At 49.8% G+C, this 17,326-nt stretch overlaps 6 protein-coding genes across 6 annotated transcripts; 3 read left to right on the top strand and 3 right to left on the bottom strand.

Annotated features, from left to right (window-relative positions):
- Positions 1-1,218: 1,218 nt before the first annotated feature.
- ASPSYDRAFT_825188 (histone H1/H5 family protein) lies at positions 1,219-2,984 on the bottom strand. Its single transcript, XM_040851157.1, has 8 exons — positions 2,846-2,984; positions 2,768-2,793; positions 2,585-2,607; positions 2,329-2,459; positions 2,097-2,167; positions 2,026-2,043; positions 1,617-1,727; positions 1,219-1,256 (listed from the first exon to the last, which is right to left on the bottom strand). The coding sequence occupies exons 2-7, from the start codon at positions 2,789-2,791 to the stop codon at positions 1,707-1,709; spliced, it is 288 nt and encodes a 95-aa protein (XP_040705152.1). The 5' UTR covers positions 2,792-2,793; positions 2,846-2,984; the 3' UTR covers positions 1,219-1,256; positions 1,617-1,706.
- A 2,158-nt stretch (positions 2,985-5,142) lies between these two features.
- On the bottom strand, positions 5,143-6,891 carry fen1 (multifunctional nuclease RAD27). Its single transcript, XM_040846618.1, has 5 exons — positions 6,788-6,891; positions 6,627-6,712; positions 6,549-6,553; positions 5,926-6,487; positions 5,143-5,865 (listed from the first exon to the last, which is right to left on the bottom strand). Exons 1-5 carry the CDS (start codon positions 6,798-6,800, stop codon positions 5,347-5,349), a joined length of 1,185 nt encoding a protein of 394 aa, XP_040705153.1. The 5' UTR covers positions 6,801-6,891; the 3' UTR covers positions 5,143-5,346.
- Positions 6,892-7,034: 143 nt separating this feature from the next.
- On the top strand, positions 7,035-10,327 carry ASPSYDRAFT_43302 (uncharacterized protein). Its single transcript, XM_040846619.1, has 4 exons — positions 7,035-7,697; positions 7,771-8,638; positions 8,696-8,972; positions 9,039-10,327. The coding sequence occupies exons 1-4, from the start codon at positions 7,417-7,419 to the stop codon at positions 9,851-9,853; spliced, it is 2,241 nt and encodes a 746-aa protein (XP_040705154.1). The 5' UTR covers positions 7,035-7,416; the 3' UTR covers positions 9,854-10,327.
- Positions 10,328-10,785: 458 nt separating this feature from the next.
- On the top strand, positions 10,786-12,320 carry ASPSYDRAFT_56678 (acyl-CoA dehydrogenase; the record flags this gene model as incomplete). The annotated part of the gene is made up of 4 exons (XM_040849252.1): positions 10,786-10,999; positions 11,100-12,015; positions 12,111-12,220; positions 12,274-12,320. 4 exons carry the CDS (start codon positions 10,786-10,788, stop codon positions 12,318-12,320), a joined length of 1,287 nt encoding a protein of 428 aa, XP_040705155.1.
- A 1,141-nt stretch (positions 12,321-13,461) lies between these two features.
- On the top strand, positions 13,462-14,296 carry ASPSYDRAFT_147423 (putative ubiquitin conjugating enzyme (UbcD); the record flags this gene model as incomplete). Its single annotated transcript, XM_040841714.1, has 5 exons — positions 13,462-13,505; positions 13,633-13,678; positions 13,807-13,836; positions 13,915-14,098; positions 14,157-14,296. 5 exons carry the CDS (start codon positions 13,462-13,464, stop codon positions 14,294-14,296), a joined length of 444 nt encoding a protein of 147 aa, XP_040705156.1.
- A 1,097-nt stretch (positions 14,297-15,393) lies between these two features.
- On the bottom strand, positions 15,394-17,135 carry ASPSYDRAFT_56680 (VOC family protein; the record flags this gene model as incomplete). The annotated part of the gene is made up of 2 exons (XM_040849253.1): positions 15,394-16,897; positions 16,960-17,135. The coding sequence occupies 2 exons, from the start codon at positions 17,133-17,135 to the stop codon at positions 15,394-15,396; spliced, it is 1,680 nt and encodes a 559-aa protein (XP_040705157.1).
- Positions 17,136-17,326: the final 191 nt, after the last annotated feature.

Below are 17,326 nucleotides of genomic sequence, written 5' to 3' on the forward strand. Positions count from 1 at the left end.
AAAAAAAAAAAAAAAAAAAAAAACTTCGAGGTTCCAAGAGCGGCCAGCCGCGGCGTGGCAGATGATTTATGGACCGATTACCATGTTCCGGCAGACAGAGGAGGGTGATAAGGCGAGGGTCAACAAGACAGCGATCCCAACAGCGTGTTCGTCGGAAGGCGGGAATGAGTAACACGCAAGAGGGTGTAGCTATGGAGAGAGGATTGAGGAGATAAGGCGGACAAGACGAGAATATCCAAGAAGGGGGGAGACGAGGGGCGGGTTGTCGGGGGGAGAAGAACGACGGAGCGAAGAATCGATAGAGCGATGATGGAAGACGGAGGACAGCAACAGCCTTAGTTCTAAGCGTCTGGGAAGTCGAGAGAGGCGCACTGGGCAGGCCGGCAGGGCGGTCCTGGTACGGTAAGTCTGCAGTAAATGCGCGTAATATACACAAATCAAGGGTATTTATTTATTCCTCAGGCTTAAGTATACAACGTAATTAATAGTATTCATTTCCTCCATTTTAGCTCTGGTCTCTTGAGCTCAAAATTAATAAATACAACAACGACCCCTGATTGTTTGTTGGTTGTTGCTATTATTGCTACTGCCTAGTTGTCGGGGGATTCCTGAAAAGCAGGGGGAAACGGGGCGTGTCCGTGGTTCATGCAAACTCCACTATTCAGCTTCTCAATTCTCTCACGTTGGTCTATTCTTTTGTCAGTCTTACCTTAAGGTATACAATTGGGTTGGTGCTCCTTCAGCTCATTCGAAGGTGGGATTTATAGAAACTTCTCTCTCGCGTTAAAACAGATTTTTTTTCGAGTCGACAGACGGGGAGAGAACTCAATTTGAAAGGCTAAATCATCAATCTACGATGATATCTTGTGCAACTCCAGTATAACATGTAATCTTATATTTAGAAACAATACAACCCAAGACAACCCTTCTCATAACTGAACATCCTACTACTTGTCCAGTTAAGATACTGATAAATCGCTTTTCCGCTTGTCAAACAATATATTATTATTTGTAAGCCCCAGTTATTGCACCCGACCACGGCATTATGGTGCTTTTGGGCCGAGCCCAAGAACAGATCGGTGTCATGCATAAAAACGGACCAACTTCAATCCGCATGTATAATTTTATGCTTCCAACCCTAATTTCCCACCTCACTTCAACATGCTCATATTACACCGTACAGCAGCACACCACTGGTGCACATAAAACAGCCGGAATCTATGTAGCCTAAAAAGTAAAGGACGTGATGGTAATTTCTAGCCAATGTCAGTCACGCTTAAGGCAATCGTATAGCTTTTACAATCCAACAGCTTAACCAGAAATCAAGTACCACGTTATCAAGCACTCGGATCCCTACGGCCAGACCAGTAGGTTGATTCATTACGAGGAAACACGAACAGCAGAACGAAATATTGACGTAGACATAGCAACAATTGGATCCCAAACCTCACAGTGAGATCACAGCAAGAAAGCAGCAGTTCCCATTCCAAGAATCCATCGCAAGACGCCAGCCCAACCAACAAAAGAAAGAAAAGAAAAAACCAAAGATTCCCAGACTCACCACAAAAAGACTCTCAAGCAAAAGAAATTACATCAGAAAGGAAGGGGAGCACAACCTAAGATATATCCCGAAGCGCATCACGTAAACCCAAAAGTCAAAACATCAAGAGGACGCTCAAAACAATCTCCAAAGCATGGCTCTATATCTAAGCCTTCTTAGAGGTCCTCTTGGTAGCCTTTTCGGCAGGCTTTGCCGTCGTCGTGGTCTTGCGACCGGACTTGGTCACGTTGACGACCTTCGGCTTGTCAACGACAGCCGGTGCCTTGCTGGAAGTTAGTGTAATGAACGCAAGAGAGTTTATCATGGTGGCGACTTACGGATGTGGTGGCCTTGCGAGGCTTTGCGGTGTTGGCCTTGGGCTTAGCGGTAGACTTCTTGACGCCAGCGGTTGATTTTTTGGCCTTGGGCTTAGCCTTTTCGGCCTTCTCAGTCTTCTTAGTGGCGGTCTTTTTGGTGGTAGCAGCCTTGGTAGCAGTAGGCTTCTGAAGATGGGTCAGCAACGAACACCTTACAACCCAAAGACGAGAACGCTTACCTTCGCAGCGGGCTTCGCAGCGGGCTTAGGAGCAGCTTCCTTCTTGGCAAGCTTCACGGGGCCAGAGGGACCTTGACAAACGAGTTAGTACATCTACTTGATAAACACAAAAAAATGTGAAATAGAGCGGAAACATAGGTTCTAAAGCGGAGGAGAAATGCCCTGCGCGAGCGGAAGCAGGCACAATGCAAAAGAGTGGTGAGTTGAGGTGCGCGACAAAAATAGGACTTACCCTTGGGCTGAAGGAAATCACCCTTCTCAACACCAACCTTGATCGCCTTGTTGAACTGGCTATCAAAGGCATTTTGGGAAGCAGGCGCAAGTTTGTTGTTGGCCTGGACGTATTTCTTGATTGACTGACGGCTGTTGTGAAGATTCGATGGTTAGTTTGCGACGCGACAAGGTGGTGATGACAGGGGACGACGAGGTCGCGAGGCCGCTGAGCAGCGGGTTGAATTGGGGCGGTCAGGAACATCAAAACAACATACCTACTACCATTTCTCTCTTTCAGCTGAAGCAAAAGGGGTTAGCGATCGATATTACGATGAAAAAATTAAGAATTCGACGTGGTGTTGGGATGATCATCTTGGGGAGACGTGTCACGGTCGGGGGGTTGCTCCCGCCCGAGAGCGTCGTCCAAGGGTAGCCCAGAAGCAACGTGATTAACTCACATTCAGGATGGCGACCTTGATCATATCTAGATGAAACGAATCAGCATTTATTCGCGACTATAGCGATATTCAATTTACCATGACGCGAAGTCGTGGTGTGGAAAGATCAGTAAAAACATACCACGGTATGAGGCGTGGGTTGGGCCGGCAGACGACTTCTTGGCCGCGGTGGAAGTAGCTTTCTTGGGAGGCATGGTGAAGGAGGGTTAGGTGAGATGACCAAAAAGGAAGTTGAAAGAAGATGAGAAGATCTTGAAGATTGAGGGATCAGCGACAGGCGACGGGAAGTGCAGGTGGAGAGATGGTGGAAGTAGAAAAGAGTCGAGAATCGAGAGCGAAGGGGAGGGAGGCCGCGGGGCATGCGCGCTTTATATAGGGCAGCCGGTGTTGACACAGGATCACTCGCAACCAGCAAAACACGTCAAGCCTACTCCTCTCTTCCCTCCATTTTCTCGCCTCGCTCTCGCTTCTTCTTTATTTGTGCCTTTTCCGCCCCGCTGGTTGGCCAATCTAGATTACTCAGATATTTTTTTGGAATTTTTAATCCCTTATGCTTCAGCAGTAAACAATCGTCAAAATGTTGGTGTTCGTCTGCCTCTTGCCCGGCGCTTTCCCTTTGCGCCAAATCATCTCAACTTTCCAACGCGTCTTCTGTCAGACTCTTCATCCCCCTTTCTGTCCATCCCCCGTCTTTTTTCGTAGGGTACTTTAATTCGATCGGCACTCGATGGGCATTCCAGCAGAGCAGTTTCGAACACTCGTCTGGCGTTGAGAGTCGCGACTGTTTGCGCTCTTTCAAGTCGCATCACTCCTGAGTAGCTTGTTCCCGTGCGTTTGTCGCTCCACACACAAAAACGCGCGCCCACCCAGTTTGGTATTTTGGCACATTGTCGATGATCGTACTTCTTACATTGATCCAGGCGCTTCCATTTATCCTGGTTTGTGGAGTGGAAGTCGCGCTACGGCTTCGAAATAACTGATCTGGTCGAGCCCCAGGCGGTCTTCCAGTCAATGATGCAACAACCTCTGCGGTTCAATCAAGCTCATTGCCTCCTCGCATTTTGCGTGGGAGCGTTGAAGCCAGTCGGCGACTGAGCCTCTAAGGTATCTTTCTACATACGGGTAGATCTCTCCCCTTACATTGGATTCTCTGAGTTACTGCATCCGGGCGCTGGGAGGTGATGGATTAGATAGAAAGGGGCCCTCGTGGGCTGGACGGACCCTCAAAACAGGTCACGAGGGGAGGTGATGTATGACTATGGGCCCAAGCAGTTTGCTCTAAGGTTTCGGTTCTCAGTCGGGCCACCCAGCTTGCACCTCCGCTTCTGCTGCTGCATGATCCAGATCTGGATCCGTGGTTTGTCCGTCTGCTTGGTTGGCTGTCCGCTCTTGTTGACTGGCATCGCGCAGTAACTACACGCCACTTTGGCTGGCGAGGCTGTGCGTCCCGCAGTGCAAACCCATGTACACTCGCTTTAGAGTTCAGTAACTTGGATTATGACGAACAAGACCTTGACAGCAACGGTCCACTGTCCTGTTCCCCAGATTCTCTACTCTGGACTCTGGACTCTGGACAGCACCCGAGCCAAGAGATTTGATGTCGGGCAGCTGGTCCAGGCAAGGCCCATGCTCCTGCTCTAAATCAACATTCGATCTATTACTGGTCTATGCGGAACAAAGAAAACGTAGTCATAAGCTACAGGGTTGTTGAATGTTGATGATGATCTCAGCGCCTGAATCCGTCACGGTCCACTAACATCACGGCCGCAAACAGCCGCGGAATGCTTGGCTGTAAAGCGCAACAACATCGTGGCTCGGAAATTGGAAATAACGCTTTGTGGGACTGTATATGTAGTCTACTGGTTATTATATATTGAATTGGTCAATATGTAGCGTGGTATTGATTCCCTGGAAAGCTGGTTGGTTAACAATAAAAGAATAGGGACGGAATATCATGACACCTGTTTCTGAAAATATATATTCCTTCCATCCAGCAATAACCAATAACCATATGTATTTACACAAAACCAATTTCAACCTCGACAAACACCAGTACTTGAACCCACTGTCTACATTTTTATTACACACGACAGCATCCTCTGTACCAAACAACATCAAACATGGCCGTGGTGTTTTGCGAATTGGGCTCAGCACTACGCGCAACGCGCGCCCCACACGCAAAGCAGATCAACAACAAACAATAGTCTCAGGGCGTCAGATCACGAGGCGCAAAAGTACAGATAACATGTAGACAGTGCACGACGGACTGATGAGGCCTGGTTTACAATTGAGTCTCTATATTAGACACTGGTAGCTTCCTTACGCGAGGGCGCGATACCTCTATCTCGGTAGCAGCCACGATAGAGAGCTGTGTTGTCCTTTCAGCGGAGCTACAACGGCCATTTACGTGGCTAGACAAGGGAGTAGATGTTACTGGGCATCAAGGCACTAGGTATGTGTCTATATAACTAATGTTGCGAACAAATTTTCAATCCTCACTCCGAAGTACGTAATTACACCGATGAACGCCCATCCCAGCCATGTGGTCGTGTCCCTTTTATTATCTCGACAGCGAGATCCTATACAGCTCGAGGCTTTGACTTTGCCTCCTTTTTCGCCTTAGTTTCCTCCTTCTTGCGCTTCTTCTGTTCTTGAATTTTCTCGTCGTGCTTGCGCTTGAGGTTTGCCTTCTCTGCATCCGTCCTGGCAACGGGTTTGAAAAACCCCTCTAGACGGGACTGCTGTGCGCTCTTTAGGTTCTTTTGTAGTCGGGCGGCGCCATTGCGCACGCGGTCTTCGTTGAAGCCTTTGTCTTTCACCAGGAAATCGATTAGGCCTTCGACGTCAGGTGCCTCCCACTTGAAGTCGCATTCGGGATCGTCGGCGTCTCGGACATCAGGGCTGATGAAAAGCTCCCTGGCGTCCTGGTAGGGCCAGGATTCTGGCATGGTGTATTTCTTTTTGGAATCGTTTTCGATGGACTCAACCACCTTTTCCAAGGTGCCGTATTCCCGTATCAGTTTCAAGGCAGTGTTGGGCCCAACTTTGGGGATGGGTTCTAGGTAGTCGCATCCAAGCAGTATACAAAGATCGATGAACTATATCAGGCAGAGAAATAAGCAAACCGAGCGTCACACCCCGCGAAATAAGCTACGTACCTGATCACGGTCCATGTTCAACCCCTCCAGCGCACGGTCCAGGTGGATCTCCTGAATGGGCTCTTTTCTCTGCTCACTGAAGGTAAGATGCCTCAGCAGGATGGGGGACTCAAAGCACAGGGTGTCCATATCCTCGGAAGCCGCGGCGTAGACCTTCCCTGCACGCGCAAGCACAGCACATTGTGCCTCCGCCTCAGTGGGAGCGTCGATATACGGGATCCCCATCAACTTCAAAAGTTGCTTGCATTCGGCATTGTGCTCCCTTGTCACTCGTACGGTCCGCCGCGAGAACTTTTCGACGTCTTCCGCGGTACCGGTTTCCTTTGCTTCCTCATGCGCTTCGGTAGCTTCATGTTTCCGTGCACTTCGCTTGGCTAGTTCACCCGACTTGAGCTTCGGCGGAGCTCCGTCAAAGACGTACAGAGGTTTGATTCCATTGTCTACCATGCGCAGCGTCCGGTAAAACATGCCCATAAGGTGCGACGTAGTTTCTCCGGTGTCGCTCATGAGTTGCTGGCCTTCCGAACGCACCGCAATGAGGAAACTATAGATACTCATCGATCTGTGGCATATCAGCATGGATGTCCGGCGATTCTAGTCCTCGTAGCCAGGTGATAACGTACGCGTCCTATATTCGAAAAGAGCAGGTTAGCCACAACAAGATGACCCTTAGTATTCAATATAACACTGATAAAACATACGATGGCGACCTTTCGGCCGAAGTGAGCCTTGATATCTCCTGCTTTGATAGCATCTGGGGCATTTTCTGCGATCACTTGGTAGAGGTCTGGGAATCACGGCAGCAATGAGCAAAGATACGGAAATACGTTAATTTGATAACAAGGATAGGGCATTTACTCACGCTTAATACCCATATTGAATTTTCTGGCCTATTCACAGCAGGATGGGGCCAAGATCACAGAATTGCGGTTGAGGTGCTGAGCATATCCTGGCAAGAGGGCCAGGCGCGGCCGGAGGAACGCGTTGAACGCGCCGACATCATTAGACCGTATCTGGAATAGCGGCGGCAAGCGTTATTTCACGTGACTAACCCCACTTGACTTCCCCAAGTTTCCGGTCCAAGGCTCGGAGTTGGGTGCAGACTGCAGAGGATTGGGTCTGGGAACGCCAGCCGACCTTGGAACGGAATCTGAGATGACTGATGAGGTCCTGGCGAAGACTGCCGTAATTTTTCCATATATCTGCCTATCGGAATTCGTTTCCCTGCACTTCGGCTCCGGTGTCCGCAGACAAATTGCAGGTCACAGGGCCTAGCGGCAGCTTGAGTGTCAGCCTTCTCCGAGAGAAGCAGTAGATTCGACCGGCCCCGATCTTCTCCAACCCGCCAAACTTTCCCCCTCCTTTTCCCCATTTGAATCGTCTGCGGCTGCTTCATAGCATAGATTCTATTCACAGGCGATAAGGCAGAGAGAACCCTGGGAAATAGATGACAGCGGCCCCATCCTAGGCGATGAGCACCTTCGTTGCACAATGAAAAGGAGTCAACCTCACTTTGAAGCCAATGGCGAGGCGTCCTCGGGTTCGTCCCCTCAGGGAGCCATCCAGCAATCCCAGTCGGAGAGTGAGGTCCGTCAGAGCCCGCACCATGTCCCAAAGATATCACGAAGGATCCGTGCTTGTACAGAGTGCAAGCGGCATAAAGTCCGATGTGATATGGGTGCGGGGGAGACTATTTGTCAACGATGTCGCCGGATGGGCTTAGAGTGTGTCGTCAACAAGAGCCTCCAGACATTGCTTGACGACGAAGCAGAGTAAATATTAATCCTCAAAATGCAGCCTGTGATACAATACGAACTTGCTAACTGGTTTTGTGCTACACTGCAGATGGAAGTCGACTATTGAGCTTGCCATGGCCGATTTACTTCGAAAAGCCCAATTGCCTGAGTTGTCGTACTACCAAGCGTTCGGAAGATCGGCTGAACCGCCTCCTAGAAAGAGAGCTCGCAAAGAGTCAACGGCTTCAGTAGAGGATACCCCCCCGACTATGGGCCATAGACCGACTGAGCCAATTTATATCGCAGCCCATGCTGGTCGTGAGAAACGGCACCCTCCCACAGCCACCTTGCAACAACAACAACAACAACAACAGCCACCACCACCACCACCACCACAATACGCTATTGACAAGGAAGAGAATGGTTCAACGTCATTGGTTACTGCCCCGATGGGAAGTTTGTATGAAGTGACTCAGCTGAGTGATATCCGAGCTAGTTCGCCCGAGCGACAGCATGCGCATGATCTCGTAACGGATTTTGTTTCCCGTGGAGCAGTAGACCTACAAGAAGCAGAGGAATTGTTTGATCATTTTGACCGCGTCCTCAACCGTTATCTATGGGATGGTATATTGCTTGTGCATAAGGATCTCACATCTTTGCGGAACTCATCTTCTATGCTCTCTGCTGCCATTTTCGCTGTAACCGCTCTCCACCTACCCAACAAAGAGCGGACTTTCGATACATGTTACACCGAGTTCGCAAAGCTGGCGTCAGAATCGATGCTCGACAGGCATCATACATTAGATGATCTGCGCGCATTGTGTATAGGGGCATTCTGGCTTGCCGATGTGAGTTGGAAATTGTCGGGATATGCAGTGCGGATTGCGACGGAACGTAACCTCCATCAAGCCTACCGAAGAGCCACGCTGGGCTCACCGGAGCACAAAGAACAGGCTAGACTTTGGTATCTCCTCTATGTAAGCGTGTTTCGCTCCCTACTCTCATGATATTCTAATAGATGCTGATCTCCTTAGACTTTAGAACATCACTTCTCTATTGCTTACGGGCGTCCACCTATAATTCACGAAGACTACAGTATCACCAATCATCACACCTTCATACTCTCCCCATCGGTATCGCAGTCTGATCTCCGCCTACACAGCCAGGTGGATTTGTTCATTATACTCACTAGGATATACCATGCCTTCGGCCCTGACGTTGACCTAGAGGTTCCAGAAAGTGAATTTGCCATGATAGACAAATTTGACGCCGACCTCGGGGATTGGCGATCCGCATGGCTACCACGTTTAGGTATGATCATTAAATATCCCGTCGCCATGACGTTTGAGTTACCTTACTGATCGCCTGTTGGTGCAGCCGGAAGTCGCTATGTTGGTGCGTACCCTTACAAAGCTGTATTTCTGCACTATAATTTCTGCCGCTTGCAGCTAAATTCTGTTGCGCTACGAACCTACCACTCTTCGAATTCGACACGTCCCATGTCTACTGAACGGAAGAAGCGCGCAAATATAGCCATTGAGTCCGCGATCGGGACACTAATGGTAGTCTTGGATGAGCCCGACATACAACGAGCTCTGGTTGGTGTTCCGCTGTACCTCCACAGTATGATCACATTTGCGGCTGTTTTTCTTCTAAAGATCGCCGCCAAGGGCTGCTCGAGTGCTACCCAGAGCGCCCAAAGTCAGCAAAATTCGATTGCGTCCGCGGGCCTCCATATCGACGTGTCTTATGTGCGTTCTTTGGTCGGCAGAATCATTGAGCTGATGGTTTCATGTAGCAAGCGGGCTAGTGAGCGCCATCTTAGCCATCATATATCTCGTGGCTTAAGGAAAATGCTCGCGGGACTTGAGGAATGGGAAAAGCGAACCTGCGGCACACAACAGCCCCCTGGACACAGGCCCCGTGATAATGCTTCAATGTTCAAGCCCGTAATAATCCCTGGAGCGGAACCGCTAGGCGAGCGCGACACGATTTTGAATCATCCACCTCCCCTCTTAGGGGTTGCCCCTTTATCCGCGGAAAGAGGAAATGGAATCGAATCCGAAGTGGAACAACAAAACGGACTTTCTGAAGGTTCCGTGGACCCTATGATGGTTGACCTGTGGGGATTTGATGAGGAATACTTCCCTACTGGAGTTTTCGACTTTCTTCAATCTCAGATGCCGGCTTGATGACTTTGCCACATATTCTGGATCACGGCAGGAACCCCCCAGGTTGAGGGAAATACAGAGGTTGGCATTAGGCCTTTTGTCTCGTGTGTTTCCCCTCGGAGCACACATCGGATACGGCCCAGTTTCATAAAGGAAATCCTTGGTCGGATCTTACTGGATTGCTCTTGCTGCACTAATATTTCACGGGAGCCCAATTACACTGAAAAAGATCCCGGGCGAGAGGCGATGCGAGGGTGCTCTGTGCAGCAGGTACCATGCATGTCTACTGTAAAGCTTCCACTGACCGTTTTTATTTCATCAGGTGCCGGGAATGCGCCGCGCCCTGAAGGCTAAGGGAAAAGCCCGGCCCATATTGCTCAGTTCCGCCTCGGGCAATGTAATGCGGCGACCATTTGGGAAGGGACAGTTTATTACGGACTGACATCATTATGACTGTACGGTATTATACTGATAGAAATTTAATGACCTTTAAAATCTATATGGAATGAATATATAAGTTACATAGTATGTATGGATCTCTGGGGTGGCAGATCGGCCCCAATGAGGTTGCCGGCTTTGGATCGGTTATTGGCCCGCATCTCCGACGGATCGCAACAGCCTCCCGCGGATATACTGATAAGCAGCACCAGGCCTCTCCGCGGAATTCGGGTTAGTCGCACTATATAGCGAGGCTCAAAGGTAGAGTATCGCAGTCTCATATCCACACTCTGGTTAATACAATCTGTGTTGTATTGTCACCATTACCCTTGGTCTCATCTTTGGCCGGCCACTTAGAGATCCTCCCAGCATATTGCCGAGGTTTGCCTCCTGGAGAACTTCCCCCGCAACACCTCTTCGCGCCACTACGTACTATCTTTCTCTCAACTTCCTGAACCATACTGCAGCTCAATTGCTTTCACGAAGACCTATAATATTATTGTTGTTTCTGCATAATGAGCCCCTCTCTTTTCCGTACCGCCGCACGCTCGGCAGGCCAGCTCGGCAAGGTCCGCGCAGTGCCTCGCACCGCTGCTGTGCGTGGATATGCCACAACCTTCAATTGGGAGGACCCCCTGCTCGCATCGGAGCTATATACAGAGGAAGAGCTTGCGATTCAAGATACTGCGAGACAATATTGCCAAGAAAGATTGCAACCGCGAGTCCTGGGTAAGTCGTGTGATCCGGTGCGCGCGACATCTCTACACTGCAATGAGCTGCATTTCTGAAGGGTATTTTTGCTAATTTTTTGACTGTTTTCTCTATATAGATGCCTATCGAAATGAGGACTATGATCGAAAGATCCTTGAAGAGATGGGCGAACTTGGTTTACTCGGTGCCAGTATTGAAGGTTATGGTTGCGCAGGGGCAAGCACCGTTGCCTCTGGATTGATCACGAAGGAGGTGGAGCGCGTGGATTCGGGATACAGATCGGGAATGTCTGTGCAGAGCTCCTTGGCCATGACCGCGATTCATGAATTCGGAAGCCAGGAACTCAAGGACAGACTTCTCCCGGATCTGGCTAAGGGCAAGCTGGCAGGTTGCTTCGGTCTTACCGAGCCAAACCACGGCTCTGACCCCGGATCAATGGAGACAACTGCGCGTGAACACCCTACGCAAAAGGGCGTATACCTCCTCTCCGGCAGCAAGACTTGGATTACGAACTCGCCTATCTCCGACGTCTTGGTTGTGTGGGCCAAACTGCAAAGCACGGGGAAGATTCGCGGGTTTGCTGTTGAGCGCAGCAAATGCCCACCGGGAACGATCGAGACGCCTGCGCTCAAGAACAAGACCGCCCTCCGCGCTTCTATCACAGGAATGATCCAGTTGGATGACTGCCCGGTAGCCGCGGAGAACATGTTCCCCGATGTCGAGGGTTTAACCGGACCATTTACCTGCCTCAATAGTGCTCGTTTGGGTATTGCTTTTGGAGCCATGGGAGCTCTTGAGGACTGCATTGACCGTGCCAGGACATACTCTTTGGAACGGAAGCAATTTAAGGGCAACCCGCTGGCAAAGTACCAGCTAATTCAGAAGAAGCTGGCGGATGCTGCCACGGATGCTACATATGGCACTTTGGCTGCAACCCAGGTTGCCAGACTGAAGGATGCTGGAAAATCCACACCCGAGATGATTTCACTGATCAAGAGGCAAAACTGTGACCGGGCGCTTGCCAACTCTCGGATGTAAGTTGCATATCCACTCTGCCCGTGGGCTCTTCTCTTCTCTTCTCGCCTTTCTTCTCGCCCGTTATTGGGACGGTAAACTAACCTGTGAACAGACTCCAAGAAATTTTCGGTGGAAATGCTACTAGTGACGAATACCATATTGGTCGGCACGCAGCGAACTTATTCGTGGTGCAAACATACGAGGGACAAAGTGATATCCACGGTGAGTGTCCGTTTCACACGATTGGCTTGACAGTAGTACTGATTTCGTTCTAGCATTGATCCTGGGCCGCGCTATTACTGGTGTGCAGGCGTTTGTATAAGGAAAGAAATTGGTTACATGCTCCTGAGGATGTTTCGAGCAGCAACTATACCTGTACCTTAGAAATCTGAGACTACTAGACCCTGATGATATTCAAACCTATGAATCACGTGATACTGCGGCAGTGTGGGCACGCGAGCATCAAATATAGTAAGCCGTTTAAAAGGGCTTTCGGTTCCGCAGGGCTGGCCAGGCGTAAAGGGCCAATAGTGGTATATTGGACGAAGACCGCAGTAGGCTGAGTGGTACCCTGTAACATCGGGCGTCTGAAGTGTCTGCTTTTGCCGCCTTACGGAAGCATGAATAAAAACATCGAGGCTCCTGGAAATTTCAAGCAAACGGCGCTCAGCGCTGTTCATTAGTTTCTGTCCAGTGAGTGTGAGAACCACGAATCGGCGACTCGGGCAGGTGGCAACGCCCAAGTGCGGGCGGATCGCGGGAGACGAATAATGATTATCTAGAAATTTAGCGATGTGAGATTACTCAGGCTTACTATTGATTTCGATTCTATAGAAGGTTATAAACTAGATGCAAGGCCGGAAGATCTGGACAATTTGCCTTCTTCTTGAGTCGTCCATGATGGGAACCCGGCGGGCTCATTGTATAGTTTCCCATTTGGGCGGAGGCTGTGGTGGGGCGTTGTGGCGTAAGTGGCTGGTGTACTTCCGGTACGGTATTGTAAAGATTGGTACAGAAGCGCCCAATGTGACCTGATATATCAGGCGGTCAGCCCGCAATTGCTGTCAAAGCTGGTTAGTGACGGTAACGCCCGGCGACGGTATTATTTGTAATTTTGTAATCCTTTCCACTCCCACTTCCCGCTTCTCATTCTTCTTCTCTCTTTCTCTCTTCATTTCCCCTCCTCCAGCCTCGCCCGACGTAATCTCAAACCTGTGAGTATATAACCACCCGCTCTGTCCGCGACGTTTCTCTGCATTCTCCCAGTCGCATACAGCCTGTTTCGCCGCTTCCTGCTATTTATCCTTTACTTCGTCAATCAAAGCACCGTTGCTGACCGTGGACGCTCGACTCTGCAGATACCCGCCTTCAAATTCGATAACACCACTCATTGCTCAACCGTCGACCGGTTGTTTTAGAACTTTTCTTCTGTTTAGTCTTTCTTTTCTTCACATCACCAAAAAATGGCTCTCAAGAGAATTAACAAGGAACTCACTGATCTCGGCCGGTAAGCCATCCCTCCTTTCAGTTGTTCCACCCCACCATATCGCGGGGGCGATAATACCCGCCCGCCAGCAACTATACCCAAATTGCAATTTTACATACACGACGCTAACATACGAATCTTGCGATAGTGATCCTCCCTCTTCCTGCTCTGCCGGTCCTGCCGGAGAAGATTTGGTATGCCTTTCCAACCCATGTCTGTTCGTTTCGACGGTCGCCTTGGCCGCGTGGTTGTCGTGATGCAGATCCCTCCGTGCGATACTACCGTGCGACAGTTAGGACTAACTAATACTTTCTCGAAATAGTTTCACTGGCAAGCAACAATTATGGGTCCCGTAAGTCGGAATCTCTCTTTTCGCAAACGGTTTTTGTTGCGAGGTATCATGAGCGTGGCTGACAGATTATCGCTGTAGGGTGACTCTCCATACTCAGGCGGCGTGTTCTTCCTGACGATTCACTTCCCTACCGACTACCCATTCAAGCCTCCAAAGGTCAACTTTAACACTCGGATCTACCACCCCAACATCAACTCGAACGGCAGCATCTGTCTTGACATTCTCCGTGACCAATGGAGCCCTGCCTTGACAATCTCTAAAGGTCAGTCAAACCCGCGCATTTTCGACTCGTCTCCTTGCGAGACTGACATGTTTTGCAGTGCTACTTTCGATCTGCTCTATGCTCACAGACCCCAACCCGGATGACCCCTTGGTGCCTGAGATTGCCCACGTGTACAAGACCGACCGCCCCCGATACGAAGCAACTGCACGTGAATGGACTCGCAAATACGCCATCTGATCTTCGCCCGTCAAGTTTCCACGGCCACCCCTGGTCTTCTCAAGCGCTTTGCGTATCCTTTCGCTCTGTGACAACATACAGGAAGCCCGGCGTACCGTGATCGTAGATCTTTTCGTTGTTTTTCTCGCGGACCATTTGCGTGTGTTTTGAATCTATTCTTAGTTTGTTTCGGGTTTCTCCTTTTGGCGGGAAATGTCATATCCAACGATCATTATGACCACCTCATTATGCATTCATGGCATTTTTGTTTTACTGAATGGAGTCGGACAATTTTATGTGATTCACAATATAACCCGAGCATGATTATTTTTCCTTGGGTCGGGGTCGCAAAGTTATCGGTGCGGCTGTGCGGGCTTGCCTGCGAATAGTCCACGGCGGACTGGTGTGCGTGAAGTAGTAGCGGTAGGAGGAACGACAATGACGCTGGCAAAGGAGAACTGGGTTGTATCAATAACTACTTAGTAGTAAGTAGTGGTAGTATAGTACTGAGGCAAGACCAATTCAGACCAGTTGTCAGAAACCACTTACTATACCTATTTGTATGCCGCTGCCGTTTTTTGACAATGTCTTGTATGGACTGGATCGCTTCCTGTTATCCAAGTTAGATTGTCTTCCCCCAATACAAGCGATGGTTTTCTTTGCAATTATATAGGTAAAAGCCTTTGTTTATTTCTTGTGTTATGGGTATGCGATAAAAATAATGTTAATGTAACATGATAGACGCCTGTTATGTATGCTCTGTAAAATATATGCTTGAGTCAATGGACCATTGTCTTGTAAGTTGTGTGCGATATGCAGTATGACGCAGTATGAAATGTAAAAGATAAAGAAAGAAATAAACCAAGAAAATCCTATGAAATATCAAAGCCATCGTTGAAACAGCTGTATAGTAAGTTTGTCTGGTCTGGTCTGGAACGCAGCCTTCATATCTGATTAGAAGGGAAAAGAAAAGAAGAAAAAAAAGGGGGGAAAAAAAAGAAAAAAGAAAAGGAAAACGAAATGTATAAAATGGCAACTAGACGATGCTCCTAAAGAATTGAAAACAAAGCCCAGATTGGAAGAATTGAAACAAGTCGGGAAAAAGGTGTAAATTCACTTTACACAACCTGACTCCCTCTTCGACTAGAGCTCATCTTCGAGCCAGCCTTGGAGCCACCGCCCGCGATGCTCCCACCAGCCTTGGCAGTTCGTCTGGAGGCATGGCTCGACACCTGACTGACGCTGTCACTTGGTCGGACAGGCTCGTCGAATTTACTCGAGCGTCTGGAGGCACCTGATTTATGGGTGTGGTGACTCTGATGAGAGCGATGGGAATGAGAGGAGCGCCTAGACGAGTCACCGCCAGCTTGGCTGATCGAGTCGTCGGGTGTGACATGCGTCTCGACTTCCACGTCGTCGTATCGCGCAGGCTTAGCGCCGCTGCGGTAAGACGCAAACGAGGCTGCTGAGCCTTCAGGGAGAGGGATCTGACGGGCTGTGCGCGTTGATGAGGCCGTGCTTCCGGAGTGGGATTTTGTGACAGAGCGATGAGAGTGATGAGAATGCTGGGTTTTGGATGCCTTGATGGTAGAAGTTGAGTAAACGCTTCCTGCCTTCTCGGAAATTCGAGATTTGTCGCGGAAGGAGCTGATCAGGGTGCTCATATCGGGCTGGTACTGCTGGGACTCGTCCGCTCCCGGATACTCGATGGCTCTGAGCGGAATTTCACTTTGGTTGTAGATGCTTCCTTCTGAAGCGCGACGGCCGCCATCATCGTAGTACATACTTCCCTTTGGACCTCTAGTTCCGAATTCTGTACCCTCGTAGACGGTACTTGCCCAGGGGTTTTTAGATGTGACGCTCCGGCTTAGCGGAGGCCGCGATTCTGCCTGAGAATAGATGCTTCGAGCAGCAGGAGGTGCCTCGATGGCTCGGTAGCCCTGGTAATGAGAGGACGCGGGCGAGGACTCCTGCGAGGGAAGCTGACGGAACTCCTGGGGAGCGAACTGTGGAGGTTGACTAGGAGAAGGGGATGTTTCACTCGACTCCGAATCGCCCTTGGACATGGCGTAGGCGAGGGCAGCACCAGCAGCGGCGCCGATGAGTGTGCCAACGATCGTTTTGGCAGCCTTACCGTCGTCGGTTTTCTGCGCTGCTTGAGTATGAATTACATAGGTTGGGGGCGCTTGCTGGACTTGTTGGGGCACTCTGTGGATTTCGCGAGACGAGACGACTGTTGGAGCGCGCTCTGACGAAATTCCCCGATCTACAGCGGTAGCCGCTTTAGATGCGTTCGATCTCGCATTGGATTTGGCAGTGGTGGCCTTCGAGACAACAGAGCCATTCTCAAGAAGTGCAAGAGCAGGTTTGCTATTGCTAGCGACTGACCTGGACACAGTGCTGCCGCTGATGCTTTTCGTGTCTGGATCGGGCCGATACACGGCCTCAATGCTATTCCCATCCATATCCATGACAGCGGCGCTGAAGTAGCCCGACTGAGAATCACGAGTTTTGGGCTCTCCGTGGAGCTTGCCTCCACCTTTCAGGGCGTGAATAAAGAACGAATTTACAGCGTCTTTTGAGGGAGCGGGAAACGCAACATGAGCTGCGCCGGCCGGAAACCTGTAACTTTCTTAGTTATATGGCTATAGAAGATAGGGTATTTGCATTGAGGGCCTACTTACCCCGGCTTTTGCTCCGTGATCCAGAAATCAGCGGGCTCGTTGGAGTTTTGTCCAAAGCCAATATAGTCATCATGGCGACCAATGAATTTATAGCCGAGGGGTTGCAGGCAGGAGAGAAAGAATGATGTGGAGGTGGGGAGGTTGGAAACGGTCAACGTTAAGTGGGATAAAGGCATAATCAATCGGATTGATTGTCTCGCTAATAAGCGGGACTTGAACTAAGAGAAGCGCAAATGGTGAAGGTAGGCCGGTAGAAATGATATCTGGCGAAGTAATGGGAGAGATGTGGAATATATTTCAGACGTGATGCTTGAGAACGGTGGTACGGGGACTCAGAGCCGTCAAAGGCAAAGTAATATGATAAATA

Source organism: Aspergillus sydowii (assembly GCF_001890705.1).
Source record: "Aspergillus sydowii CBS 593.65 unplaced genomic scaffold ASPSYscaffold_3, whole genome shotgun sequence".
Classification (NCBI taxonomy): domain Eukaryota; kingdom Fungi; phylum Ascomycota; class Eurotiomycetes; order Eurotiales; family Aspergillaceae; genus Aspergillus; species Aspergillus sydowii.